The sequence below is a fragment of the Camarhynchus parvulus genome, chromosome 2 (assembly GCF_901933205.1).
Source record: "Camarhynchus parvulus chromosome 2, STF_HiC, whole genome shotgun sequence".
NCBI lineage: Eukaryota > Metazoa > Chordata > Aves > Passeriformes > Thraupidae > Camarhynchus > Camarhynchus parvulus.
The window spans coordinates 16810876-16826240 of NC_044572.1; the positions used below are offsets into that span (position 1 = coordinate 16810876).

Here is a 15365-nt window from a genome sequence, read left to right on the forward strand (position 1 = left end):
TCTGTCTCTCCTAAACAGCCTGTGGCCCTTCATGACAACACTGCAGTCACGGGAGCTATCCCACCATGCCCATAATTGCAATGGGATCGGAGCGCAATGGCTGCACACAGATCTCTAGTTCCTCCTGTTTGCTGCTTCTAGAGAAAAGTGCTCTGCACCCCTGCAGCAGCATTAATTTTAGCATGAGCTAATTATAACATGTATGCCTCCTCTTCCTCACTCCTTCCCTAAAAACATGGAAGTAAATGAGACACAGGAGGAGGGAACCAGTGGCTGAGTTCTCAGAATGTGATCTGGTCCAGAGGAAGTAAGGTTCAGAACAGAGAAACAGGAGGAACTCAAAGACAGAAACAAGAAGTGTAGAACATGTGATGCTGGTGACAGGAAAATCCTAGGAATTTAATTTCATTTGTCCTGTGCACTTCATGATGAAGAGATTGAATGATGAACTGCAAATAAATGCACTTTTTTTTCCTGTATGATGTTCTTGAGGTTCTTACTGTACACTTTGATATTTTTATAGCCAGATTTGGTGCAAATACATGAAATTTGGAGCTTAACAAGAAATGCATTTAGAGCCTAAGGAAAACATGTAAGATTTTCCCTTAGTTCTTCACAGTTTCTCCTTTCTTAAACACTCATGTTCAGCTGTGTAGTGTTCCCTACTGAAAACACTACTGAATGTCTTGTGTTTCTAAGGCAAGACCTTTTTTTTTTTTGGCAAAGACAGAACATGGCACTAAGGTTCTGGCAGCACACTTTGAGACTATCCCAGCAGGCACATTCCTGTTCCTGCTACATGAACTCATGGCTGCTTGTTCTGAAGAACAGAAGCAGTGGATGGCTGTGCCTTCACCTCCCATCAGAGGCTCCTGGTTCTGCACAGCACACACACTGTTTGCAGTATGTGGAGCAGCCACCTTTCCCAGGAGCCAAATCCTTCTCATTGGCACTTTGAGGGGGAAGACAGTAGGTGAAGGAAAACAAACTTGGGAAACTCGTTCACAGATGACATTTAGCTGTAGTAACTGCTCACTTGTGCCTCAGATGTATCCACTTTCTTCTGAATGTCTGGAAATTCTGCACTGGAACTGGAACTGCAATGATCACTTTGGGGAATCTGTCCATTTGACTGAACAGTACCTGTGAGAAGGAGAGGAGCCAGAGGGAAGAGAGTGTTATGTTTTTGTGATATTAACCAGATCAGGGAATACCCAACTATAACAATTTCTTTACAACTTCCACAAGGAAACACTTGTTACAGAGTCTGTATACATAACTCAGTAAATTCTGTTTTCTACTTCAAGCTCATTTTGTGACTTTTCTTATTCAGTTTTTTACTTAAGGAAAATAAAGTACCTTACATTAAAATCCATAAGCACCTTACATTAAAATACCTGTGTTTCATAACAGCATTTTGAAGTTTGCAGTGTGCTGTTTTATTACTATATTCCCAGTTTTTATTGCCTTTTTTTTGTTTGTTTAATTTAGGCTAAAAACGGAAAGCACCATAGTTTCATATCAGTCAGCATTGGAGTGGAAGGTCTGAAATCCTACCGAGGGGCTGATCCACTTTCTTTAGTAAACAAGATAAAACATGTTCCCAGCTCTGAAATATCTGCCCCATTTGGAATCACAAAGATCTGTGAACTTCACTGTGTTTTCAGATTAGTGCAGATCTGGAAGCTGGCTGAGTTAAAGCTCTGCAAAACATCTGCCCACCATTTCTGCTTGTGCAAGGGATATGCATAAATAACCCAGTACTGTCAAATGGAGTAAGTGAATGTGAGACCAAAGAACAACTTTACAAGTTTAATTATAAAAAATCCCCTGCCCCTGTGTAGTTTGATGAGGACTAAATACTCTCCAGTGTAGTGTAGCCTTTTTGAAAGCTGTATGTGTCAAAGTAGTAGACAGAGTTTGGTGCCCAGAGACCTGCATTGGCAAACCTTAATGACTGCCTTAGCTCTATTATAATTTACAGCTCTGAGATCCAGGAAAGTTCCACTCCTGTATTTCTCAGATGTTAGTGAACCCTTAGCTGTCCACAGGGTAGACTAAGCACAACAATGGCTTTAATCTTAACACATACTTTACTGATCAGCAAAGAGGTTCCAGGAATATGATAAGAAGTAGAATAAAGTATTTTTACTGCCGTACCTGCAAATCCCATGACTGGCAGAGAAATAAGAAAAACTCTGCAGTGTGCCAAATTTACTAAGGCTATTTAAGCTTCAAGGGATGACAGAAGGTGGTTTAACATCCTTAGGTTTTATAATTGTGCTTGCATGTTGTTCAGCATATTTAATCCAAAGTACCATTTGGATCATTCAAACTACAGTCTTGTGTTGAAGGACTAACATGGAAGTCAACAAAGAGATGAAACCAATCTTGTGGCTCTCCTTCCTCAGTGGAAGGAGATGTAAATCCCTGGGTTCTGTGGCCCAGAGGGGTTATGCTCCCTAAAGTAGAGCAAGTTACTGTCTCACCTCCCTTTGTCTGCTGTTCATAGCAGAGCAGGAGTTTGATTTTCATATGGCTCAAAGATGTTGCTGCCCTCAGTCATACTGAGATTTAACTAAATGAAGGAGAGCAGAGAGAGATCCACTTTATCTAGTGCAGGTATGGTGTTCTACTTGGCAAAAATTACCTAACAGAAGGCTGGAACATGGTAATCTGTTTCCTCTTCTGTTAATGGATTTCATAAACTATGCAAGACTTGAAAGCAACACTTGATACATCATCTCTTGCCAGCCAGCAAATGGACTCCCAGACAATACAGTATGTGAGCTCATGCATTCTATTATCAAGATTTATTTTTAATTTAAATGTTATAGTATTTTTATAAGTTGATTTCTTCAGAATTTTATAGTGAATTAGTATTTTTAATGAAAAAAAAGGTAGTCAAAATAATGCAAAATACAGATACCCAAAATCAAAATATTTATCCTTGTAGTGATAAGGAGCATCTGCATAAACGACATCTTCCATCTTTCAAACATTATGATATTGTGATGCAATATCATGCAGGACCACTACATACACTGATTTTTTTTAGTGTTCAAAGGCACACAGGCACAAAGGCAGAGATGGAAACAAAATATTTTGACTGAGGTGCATCTGGGACACTTCAGAGCCACAGACAACACAGGTTGGGGTACATGTGAACATACCAATACTGGTTACAGCACTGTGTCCAGGGAATAATGGCTACATGGTAAGTGAGAACCAAAGTTTCACCTGCCTTCCTTGGCTGCCACTGAAGTTAACAGAGTATAGTTCACAGAGTTCTGTAGTTTTCTATAGCCCAGTTCACACAGGACTGTAATTTTCTATAGCAGATTTTAGCCTATACTGAAGTCAGCTCATACAAATGGCTATGGAGCCATCTGAAAACAGAAGTGAACATCCTTTGTACCTTTTCCCAAACACAAACTAACAGCTGCTCACAGTTAGGCAGTTCTAGTAGCATAGTCAGGCCCCAGGCTTTATATAGGGCAGCTATGACAAGTGTAAGATACCCAGAATCACAGTGATTTGCCTCAATTACAACACTAATGATCGTTCAGAGTTAATTCCATTGAGACAGTATACATGACTAAAACCTTTCCAGGCTACTTAACCATTTAATGCAATCCATTAGTTAAAATTAGCAGATATTCTGTTGAACACATGCAGTGTTCCTGGATTCTAGTCAGAAGCTGAAGTCACAGAGATGTATATACAGCCTTTATAGGGCCTCAGTCCTGCCCTGCCCATATCCAGGACAGATGGCAGCACCAGCATGGAGCCCCCCTGGCCAGCCCCCTGTCAGCACCTGAATACCAATGTTCTACGACTGTCAAACCCACTCTCACTCAAGTAAACTTCCTCCTGTCAAGGGTTGACACTGGTCAGATGGCAGGCACCCACAAAAGCTGCTCACTCACTCTTCTCTGCAGTTGGACAGAGGAGAGAAATTTAACAAACAATTTGTGGAGTCAGATAAGAAGTGGGAGAGATCACTTACCAAATACCATCGAGGTCAAAACAGGCACGACTTAGAGATACAGAGTGAATTTATTGCTAACAAAATCAGAGCAGGATAATGAGTAGTAAAACAAGCCCTGAAAAACACCTTCCCCCATCAGAAACCTCCCTGATCTCAAAACAGTCTGTTACTGGGTCTCTCCACACCAGATGTGTATTTATTAACACAATTTGACTCCAAGGAATAGTAGGAAGACCACCTTCGATCTCCCATGTACTCAAAAAAGATTAACTGAACTGAAGCCCTGGAAAGGTATTTGAACTGTCTACATGAGAAGTCAGAGTATTAACTTCCAACAGGAATTTCAACTTTACCTCCCTTATGGCAGTAAGTACTTGGCCAGCATGCCCATCCTAATAAAGCATATCTTAAGCATGTAACTAAAAATAGTCATGCAAGTTACAGCTACCATTATGCACTGTTATACTGGTCTCAGCAGTATTATGGAGCTACTGGAAAAGTAAGGTTAGAAAATAATGCAGTCCTTTCTTACTCGTGTCCTAACACCCACATTGTTACCATGCAAATGAGTGAAAGGCTTGGACAGAGAGTGACTCACCCTTTCTATAATGATTTCTCATATTTTCTAATCTTTCCATAATGATCAATCTCAGAATATCCCATTCACCCCTTTTACTAATTGGAAGAAAAACTCCAATACAGCCAGTGTAGAAATGGGCAAACAGAAAGTTTCAAGACATGGACCATCAGTCTGCAAAATGTCGATGGAGGATAAAGGACTCAGATGCCAACAGAAAAATGCCTTATTAAGTTGTGCAGATTTAAACTGATCTTCAGTGAACTGTCTTTGTATTCTCCAAATTCTAACTGTAAAGTGAGAGCTTTGCTGCTACACTGGCCTGTCTATAAAAAGATATCTTGCTGAATCCATGGGATAGTTTTCGGGACAAAGACTCTATGCAACAGTGATGATAATAGAAAGGGGCAATAAATGTGACTTAACTACCATGGCAGTGTCAGTACCTGCTGATGAGGATCCTGCAGGGGCAGCTGGCTCCACCACTTTTTGATTTGCCCACCAAGAGGACAAGCCAGCTTTCTTCACTGCACATTTGTAATTGTCATAGAGCGTCTTGCCATACTGCAAAAGAATCAAAACAATAACATGAGTTTGACATTGGCTTGACATAGGCCAAGCATTCATTTTGCCCTTGGACAACTTTTCTGACCTTGTTTCTTCCTACCTAGTTTTGTTAGAAGGTGTGTTTTTCTAATTTTTCTAAAAGTAGTGTGCCTTTTGTGTGTAGGGCCAGGTGGAAAGCACAAAAAACCAAGAATCCCATGACCAGACACAGTCCTGCTGATGGCATTCTTACATTTCATGTTTGTTTCAGTATCTGTAAACTTATTGAAACCTGGCTTTAAAATCAACTGTTCTCATTACATTTTCATTTCAAGTATTCATTACATTTCAAGTATTACATTTTCAAACTGGAGACTTGAGACACTGAATCCCAGGCTCTAGAGCAAACAGCTCTGCCAGTGTAAGACAGAACATAATTTTATGTTCACATCACACTTTTGTTACATGCCACCCTGCAGCAGAACTGTCAGGAAAAAGTCCAAACTAACAGAAAAGAGGAGTAGGTCTATGTGGGAAAATACAGCAAATACCAAGGCTATGTATAAATCCATCCACCTTAATGTTTAGTACAAAGAAAAATGGGCTGTCAATTAGGATCTTTTTAAACAGAGTGAGGTAGACAATTTGGGTAGGACTGTCTGAAAAATGTCACAACTGAACTGGCCAGAGCTTGCACACTTTAGCTACAGCATATTATTATTGAGCCAGATAACTGTGCAGTCAGTTTTATGAGTACATGAGTTTTATAGCTACTGAACTCACTCACTCCTGTGTTAATAAGAAAAACATACTGATAGCTAAGGCACAGGGACATTCAGCAAATCCATCCTCGTCATGCACTTCTGATCTTTGTTTCTGTGGTAAAACGAGAATGAATGTCCATTCCTGTCACAGCATTTCCAGTTGAGGTGATGACAGTCAGCAACCTCAGGAAGACCTGCTTTTACTGAAAATATATGAAAGTAAATTGCTTTTAATCTCACCTTGGCAATTCTTATTCCTGTTACCCACTGATGCAGGGTTGCTTTATCATCACAGCACAAGTACTTGATATATTGTGACTCCTTTTGAATCTGGGGATGCTGAAAGATATTAATTTATAAAATAAGACAAACACAGAAATTAAATCACTATATGAAAGTCTGAAGGAACCACACAATGACCCCATGAAAACACATAATGAAGGTGATTTGAAAAAAAAAAAGGCAGCAAAAACAGAGTATAAGAAATGTAAAAAATATGGTGATTATGAATAATACATGAGTTGCGCCTGGCAGCTTTTCCTTGAAATTATTTAAATGCATTGTAATGTGAATTCAAGGGTTTCAGAAATGTAACAGTGATCTAGAGTTCAATGAAATCTACAATTGTTCTGGTTCAAGGTCTAACATTCAATGTACAAACACTAGAAGGAAGTCTGTTTCTCATTTTGTGGTTTGCCATACATGAGGCACCTAGACTGAACATTGAACATAATTAGTTTTCAAAGACTATGTTAAATTTGTTTAAGTATAAACTTGCAGCTCAAGCATATTTTTCCTTCTAACTGACTGCTTTTCTTTGGGCTCAATTCAAGCTCTCTTCTTATATATTTTTATTCTGCTTTACTCTTGCTGTTTTTGCAAAAATTATATATAAAACTGTTATATGTTCTGGATAGAGGATCATTCAAAATCCAGCACCATCAAAAGTATTCTTTTTCATTTGTTTGTACCAGAAACCTCTACAATTTTAAAGCTTCTTTTTAATTTTGGACAAAATTTAGGATCTCTTTCCTTTACTGATCAAGGTAGTATGGATTGGATATGTGTTGACATATCTTTGCAACTCAAAGACCATCAAAATGCCAGACTTTCTACTTGCCTAGGACTGAACATTCTCTCTAAGACTCTGAAGGAATTTGGTTTCCCTGCTAAAGCAGAAAAGGATGTAAGTCTTTAGTTACTTGGATGGAATAACATACTGCCATCTCCTGATATGCAAAGGAAATAATGAACCCAAAGGAAAACCGCTTCATTATCCCTTATTTATGTGTTCATTTCTATCTATATTCTTGAAAAATTCAAGTGCAGTTAGTGAAATATTGTGAATGCATAAGGAGTAGCTAAATATGCTCAAGGATTCACTCTCTTTTCAACCTGTGCAGTTAAAAATTCAAAGCACATCTCCACCTAGCAAGGACACTGGGTTTAGAGGTGTCATTAAGCCCCCAAAGCACAGCAATGCTGCACATGGGGAACTCAGTAAGGTCCCTCCCAGCACAGAGCACTGCCAGCCTCTGGCTCATGCAGGTGCCACCTCCTCACAAATATCTGCTGGTGGCTGGGACGTCCTGCTGCAGAGGCCAAACCTGCCCACAGCTGGGTGACCCAAAAGCAGAGCCAAACACAGCAGACTTGCTCCTCAGCCACGTGTCCCTTGCTCCCTGCTCAGCACTGCAGACACCAGGCTTCCCTTGCTTGTGCTGACCCAGCTGCTCAGGAGGCCACATTCTGATTTAAATAAAACCCAAAACCCCCCAAACTGGAACTGGTCTGGGTTAAATATAACCCATTTCATCATGCTGTAGCTTTGGTTTATTTGTTTTTAAGCCCAGCAGCCCACAGCATGACCTCACATAGAGCAAGGGAATAAGGAACTTGGAGCTTGGGGAGAGAAGGAGTAGCAAGGGATGGATGAGAGGATAGGACTGCACAAGCCACTATTGCTGCCAAAGCCCCGTATCATCAAATTAGGGAGTAAGAGGGAACATATCATGGAGATAACTGCGAGGAAGAGAAAAAACAAAGGGATATTACCCTTATTACTACTTGTAACCATGTTACAAGTCCCTGCATGTTTGCACTCACCTGCTCACACAGGTCCCAGTCTGCAAACACAGAGCTGGCCATGTCCCCAGGACAATGAATATGCTGAGTTTACTTCCACCCCTGGAAGTGCCTGTGTCTGCCTTATTCCATCACCTTGCTCTGGGGCACTCCCATCTTGAGAGCAAGGGACAGCTCCCACTGCAAGCCCAGAGGTGCCAGCTCACTGTCACCACGTGCCTTAACTGCAGAGCAGGGGCTGTGGCCACCTTGTGGACCCTCACCCACCTGGTACACTCACACATCACCCCTTCACACAGCTCAGGGTACAGGGCTGTTTCTTGTTTTTATACACCTCTGCCATGTATCAAACAGGCCCCTGGACAAAGAGCCTGCTCCAGCTCCCAGCATCTGCCTGTCCTTGTCTCCCACAGCCTCAGAGAGCCTGAATGCTGCTCAGAGTAGGCTCTGCTAGCACAAGACATGGCTGGGACACAATGCCCAAAAATCCTTGTTTCCTTTCACTATTTCTCCATTAGGTGACCAAGCACAGCGAAAATCAGAGAATTCAGCCTGAATGGTACCTTTAAAAGGGAACTGTAAGCAGGCACTTTTTGTGTGACAGAGTACATCCCATATACCTGGGTTATGTTATCACCAATGGACACAGAAGAATCAGGAAGTGCAAACAAAGACACTGCAACCCTCAGTAAAGTCAGTTCTTCAGGCACTTTCAAACAGCAACTAACATTTTTTGCTTCAGTGTGTAAGGTCCTACTGAACCCAGCAGATGGCACCCAAACCTTTAAAAAACCAGAAAAGGGAGCTTTTCCTTCCCCTTCTTTTTCATGGCAAGAAATCCACTGCATCTACGTATTCTCCCCCATTTTTAAACACCACACCTACCAGAGTGTGTTTTTATTACAAGCAAAAATAGAAGACTACCATAATTTAACAAATGGCTCATGCAAACATCTGGAAGAATGTCCCCACTGCATAACAAGGCAGAGGAGGTCAAGGCCTAGAGCAAGCCAGGTAATGGTGCTGCACATACACACAGCCCTGCCACTGGGATCTGCTTCTGGGGTGCTCAAGAGAGGCTGCTGCAGCCCTCTCCTCTGGGGCACCCTGTGGAAATACCAGTTCCACAAGAACACCCATACTGTGTCAGACCAAAGGTCCCTGAACCCAGCACCTGGACTCCAAGAGTGGCCAGAAATGGGGCAAGAGGAAGTACAAGATAAGCATATATGATACTTCCTTCTCTGTAGCTGTCTGTCTACAACGATTTTTGGTGGTTTTCTGAGACTCATGGGGTTTCTCCACAAATAGGCTCTCTTCTTCAGTTTTTATTGAGCATAAAAACAGTTCTGGCATTCACAACACCTTTTAGCAACAACTTACTCAAGTCTGTCACACACTCTATGAAGCACTACCTCCTTCTCTGAACCTGACTGCCACTAGCTCTGTGTAACATTCTTGTTTTGGAAGAGACACTGAATGCCTGACCCCTAGCCAGACCTTTCCATGCCACTCCTGAGCCTAGAGATCCTCATCATACTCATGTCAAGCTGTCTCTCCTTTCTAGTCCACAGGCTTCTAGTCTCCTCAGTCATTCTTCAAGTCAAAGTAATTCCTTACCTTTGCTTATCCTTGTTGCTCCTGATTGATACTTTTACAAGTTTATTATATATTTTCTTTGACATGAAAGGACCAGAACTGCACAGGTGAACAGAAACCATGAACTTGTGCCATGGTAAGGCAACATTTGCTGTTTTATCATCTATGTCTTTCCTAATAATTCCTAATGCTTGATTTATATATCTGACAACTACTGAGCACTGAACCTCAGCCTCAAAATGGCCTTCCAGAATTGCTCAGTCTGCCCTTTCCTTGATGATCTGAATAATATAATATCATCAGCAAATTTCCTCAACTCACTCCTCACCCTGCCTATGAATATTTTCAGACTGTGGGGGGTCTCACAATCCTGAGAAATTGAGGGGGAATAGTCAGTGAACAAGGTGACAGTGTCCCTTGCCAGATAACATGTGAGTTGCTCACTGGCTACCCTTTACCCTGTCATTTGCTGGCTATTGTCTCCACCAGGCAATCCATCTTAACTACTGATATTCACCAGTGGGACCTATTCCAAATTGCCCCAATCAGTTCCTTGATTAAATTACTCCAATCAGCAACTGAGATTAAGTGCACAGTCACAAATATGCGCTGTCAATTAGGGACCAAACGAGCAGGCTCCTGAACCCCCAGCTCTGAGAAGGAAGGTCAGACACCTCAGAGCCATGCAGGCACCCTGTATAATCTCTTTGTTACAGCTGAGAACTGTAATGTATCTCATTTTCCAAGAAGCAGCAGCAGCAGTACTGGCTCTTTTTACATGTAACTTTATGAATAAAGCTTAACTCATTACTGGATCCACAGCCCACTGAGGTCAACTGGAAACATCCCTCTCACCTCACAAGAGCTTTGAATCAGGCCTAAGGAGGACTGTTCCAGGCTGCCAGTACAGAGGCTGCCTACAGCAGCTGTCTGCAAGGCCAGACCACAGGAACAAACACCAGAAGCACCAAGCTTAGCCCTGAGAATTTCTACCCATACAAGATTTTAGTAACTGGCTCAGATGGAGACATTTGGCTTCTTGTGGTTTTTAGATGCATGAAGCATGCCACTTTAGGTAGGAATGTAAAATGTTTCAGCCAAGAATTGTCACAGCCCACCCACCCCACCGTTTGCTCACTTGGAGGAACTGTATCACAGTGGAATTGCTTTGACAGTACAATGGCAGATGTCTCAACTCTCAATGCTGACCTTTACAAGCTCAATTTTCCACTTAAAACTTCACACAAAATCTACTACATAGTGCATTCAGACTCAGAATAAGCAATTTGAAGAAGAACCCAGGCAACTGGAAGTGCCTGGAAATGCTGACTTGGTATGAAGATCCCTAAATGATTCTATGATTCTGTGCGAACCAATTTCCTCCTCTCACAGCTCCTGTGTCTCAGGAGAGTGTTTAGTCCAGCACACAGAACATAAGCAGCCACAGTCACTATGCAAGTCTGGTTTTACTAAACTAGATTCAGAGTCTCTGTAATAACTTGTCTGTGAGACCACAGAGGTCAACAACATCAATAACAGCCAAGTGAGAGATCCTGCACTTTAAGGGAGAACACCACTAACCTCAGTATGCCACACCTCATACATAGAGAACTTATTTTGCTATAGGGTGCAAATGATCTTGAAAAGATCATTAAAATCATCTGACAGCAAAGTGAAAACATCTTCTCTGGAAAGGTTTAGCACCTTTGCCTCTGAAATATGCAGCACCAAAATTAATTATGAAAGACAAGTGCTTAAACAGTAACAACTCTAGAAGTCATAGTTGAAAAGTGGAAATATGCAAGTAGAAAGGCTCTCCAGAATTTTTCTCAAATTAAAAAATTGAATAGTGCTTTGAAATAATATGGACTATAGTGAACTTTCATCTATCAATGTAAAAACTCTTAATAATGATGAATTAGTCACATAATTGAGCCTGATTCTGCAGGTACTAAGATCTGAGCATCTCAAACATCAGGCTACAAAAGGATGTGCCATGTTTCACCCAGAAAAGCACTGAAGAGGCTTGGAACAGAACCTTGTATTCTCCCCTGTCCCACTGTCTCCTCTGTAAGTATCAACTGTCTGGAGATAAAAAAAAGCTGAAGCACTTGAATATAAAGAGTTTGTTTTCTGGAGAGGTTTAAAAAAATATTTGTCCAGAGATAGCATTTTCAGATATAAAGTAAACTCTTTGCCTAAGGAAAAAAAGATAAAACACATTGAAAACCTGAAAAAATGGGAACTGAATGATGTGGTTTCTGTGGTGTCTGCCAAAACAAATGATTGAAGGCCATGTGTGCATGAAATTGGAGATTATCCCAATAAAATGTTCTTTTGAGTTGCCTTCTTCCAACACTGAAGATGAAAAGTAAACTGAAGTTATTCAGGCATCTCATTGCATTCCTTGCCCCAAAATATATGGATCATTGCTCAGTCTCTGAGGCAGAAACAATAGCCAGAAGCATAAAGAGTGACTAACTTTGGATCACAAGCTTTGGCTTTTGGCCGAATTTCACAAAATGCTCAATGCTTTTGGATACCTTAACTACTACCAATGAACTTGCTGTGTTGAACTAGCTTCCCTGAAAAGCTAAGACTCTTCTGGCTCCCACGGCTGGAAGTAGAATTAATAGTCATTACCTTTCAAAAGTCACATTGAAATGGTTCAGATTTGCAATCTACTATTCATCATGGTCAAATTCAAATGCTATGCACCCCTTGCATGAAGATGATCATACTTAGCTGATCTCCTGAAGATCTGTGAACTCTATGTATAAAAGAGTAATTGACCTATTATTGAGGAAATTATTATTTTGACCTATATTTCTCTAATGACCCGAGGCAAAATTTTCAGGTCATTAAAAAATATATATAATAGCCATTGTGACCACAGAATCTGCTTTATGCAGGAAATAATATTTTCCAAAGCTACCATATTCGATTTCTCCCTGTCCATTCTTTGCCCTTATTCTCCCTGCTGTTTATACATTAATCTAGCAAAACTGTGCATGTACATGACTGTAATCCCACATACCTGAAAGTGTTCTGCAATAAAAAGTATTTCTACTTCTGCTTTCTCTGTTAATCTAGCAATGAATTTACTCTGAAACACCTATCTGAAGCACTCATACTAAAACAATTTCCACATCTTTCACATAAAAAAAAATCTCCCACTTTCTATCTTTGTTTCCTGCCCTAGCCATTTGTTCTACATAGTTGTTATTCCTAGTGTTTTCTATCTCAAATACTCTAATTCTGACCTTCTACCTTTTTAACTGTCTTTGTGTTGAATGCATTATGTACATGACTCAGCCTGCATGGAGCACACAGGGTGTGAGGAAGGAGGGAATCAGGAAAGAAGCAGCTAAATACCAAATCACTTGCTAAAATGATGCTGCTATTGCAAACAAGCTGTTCTTTTTGAAAATTTATTTCCAAAATTCTTTGGACAATTCTATTTTTTTTTTAATAATGGTGTCAAATGATGCCAGGAAAACTTAACTGTTTTGACTGCACAGGGAAACGCACCCAGCTGTAGAAATAGAGGATGATTTCCCTTTGTCTCAGTTTATCCCCAGGAAACCAATTTTTTCATCCTAGATTAATTCAGCATTATGCACCATTACCTCCAGATTACTCAAGCATAACTAGCACCAATAAACTATAATTAAATCCACTCTTTGTCACAGGCACATCAGACTGACTAAACCAGCAAATTTGCATATAGATTACCTTGCTATTTGTCTGCTTTGAAAGATTTTTCAACATGGTGTGACAAAATCAGCTCCTGGACGAGCAGGCATGTGCATGCACACACAGAGACAATCCACAAAATGAACATTACAGTCACCATTTCTGCTCAGTGCTATAGATACTGTTGCTAGCATGATGGGCAGATCCCTTCCTTGCTGGTGAAATACCTTATTTTTGTGGGCTTTCGGTTTCAGAATATAAAATAAATCATTAAAGGTCTCATTTACTTCCACAGCATTTCCCATATAACAGGAGATGGCAAATGAGAAAATTTGCAGGGAATCTAGATACAAACCCACACATTTGTAAATGCAAAGGTGGCTCTGAGGAACTAAACCATTCCTACTTGCTGTGTGCTGTGTGTGAATATAATTTTGCTGGAAAGCAGAGAGAATTTTGTTCCCTCACCACTGCTCTCTCAGGAGTGGCCAGCACTCTGTGCAGGGGGGCACAGAGAGCTGTGCTGTGATCCTCTCCTGCCTCCTCTGCTGGGAACAGAGTGACAAATCTGAACTTGAGAGATGCAGGTTTGAATGAGGGTCTTTTTTCAAACTTGGCTGACCTTTCCTCTTCTCTGCATATGAAGATCTCTGTTAGGAAAAGACTCACTTTACCTGATGTCAAAGAGAAGAGTGGGATCTTTAAATTTATGAAAGCATCAAACAGGCTGAGTACAAAATAGGAAGAATCTGCATATTTACAAGAGCAGATGTCCAAAAATATTTCTTATACTCAGAGGCTCTGTTTTTAATATTCTGAGAGTTCTTTGTGTTGTTCCTGGATTTTGAAATGTGGGACTTCCTTGGAGGGAGGAAGGTTTGTTTAGCAGTGGAATAGAACAAGTGCACTGAAGAAGTTTAAAGTTCAGCACAGACCAAATAGCCACTGGGAAATAAAGCACAGTTCAAGTTTTTAGTTGCCCCAAAGCCTAAGGACTCCTAAAAACCAACTCCATTGGAGGCTCTGTGCCAGGCTGCAGTCTTGCCCTTAGGACCCAGGCACATCAGTCCTGGTCTGCTGCACACACACAGAGCCAAAGGTGGCCCTGCTCTCCCCTCCAACCAGCCAGCTGTGCTCCTTCTGGTTGGTCACAGCTGGGCTTTCTGCTGCCTGGTATGAGGAAGTAGCTGCTTTGTTCTGTTATTGCAGTTGTGTCCTGAATCATCCTGAAAGGAAACTTCTGAATAAGCTCAGCAAAACGCTCCCTCTTTTGCTAGTAACACTGTGATGTTTCATTGCTTCTGGCACCCCACCCTTTTGCCCATTATCTCCTCAGTGTCTTGATTATTAACAAATAAGCAAAGCACATCCCATTTTTGTGCTGAGATATGGTATATACAGTGGGGTGCTGACATAATGGGAACAAATTACATACAAGGAGCACTCACAACACATCCTGCTTCTCTAGCTGTAAGTGGAATATCCTACAGTGTGGATCTGCAGAGAAGAATACTTATATTTGAGCGAGTTTAGGTGCAGCTCCCAGGCGGCAAAAACCACCACAGCTTCAGGCTAAGTATCAAAGCAACCTGCCCATGATGTGCATGATCTTGTTGCTACACTAATACCAGCACCCAAGCCAGCATCAGCGACATAACCCAGGTATGATCACTGAAGTTGAAATGAAACACCTAGATTATATAAGAAACAGGACAGAGGGAGCAGCTCCTGCTGACTGGATGCATGTTAGCTGGGACAGGCACTATGACCAAAAGCTCACTGTCTCTGCAAGCCCCATACCTGACTGTAGCCAAGGAAAAGAAACTGGAGAAAAAGCCCACATCCCATTTGGAGAGATCAAAGGGAAGCAACAGTCAAAGAAATGTCATGAAAACTTTGAGGCAACACCCATATTATTCAGGGCTGTGCCAGTCAACCTGAAAAATCTCATTCTGGCTAAAACCAAATCACCAGGACTGTGGTTAACATTAGTTACAGTTACATTCTCTTTACATTCCTGGCAATGCCTGGAACATAGATGTAAAAATAGCAAGAATGCTCTGCTCATTTTTCCTGAGTGCTCTTCCCTCCGTAAAGACACAGCACA

At 41.1% G+C, this 15365-nt stretch overlaps 1 protein-coding gene across 1 annotated transcript in view; it reads right to left on the reverse strand.

The window, feature by feature from the left end:
* The window catches only part of APBB1IP (amyloid beta precursor protein binding family B member 1 interacting protein), a 62713-nt gene that overhangs the window by 1477 nt on the left and 45871 nt on the right, over positions 1–15365 (reverse strand). Inside the window, exons 11-13 of the mRNA XM_030944114.1 lie at positions 6119–6217; positions 5015–5132; positions 1037–1143 (exon numbers count right to left, since the gene is read on the reverse strand). Coding sequence (XP_030799974.1) covers positions 1037–1143; positions 5015–5132; positions 6119–6217 — 324 coding nt within the window. The remainder of the gene's footprint in view (positions 1–1036; positions 1144–5014; positions 5133–6118; positions 6218–15365) is intronic.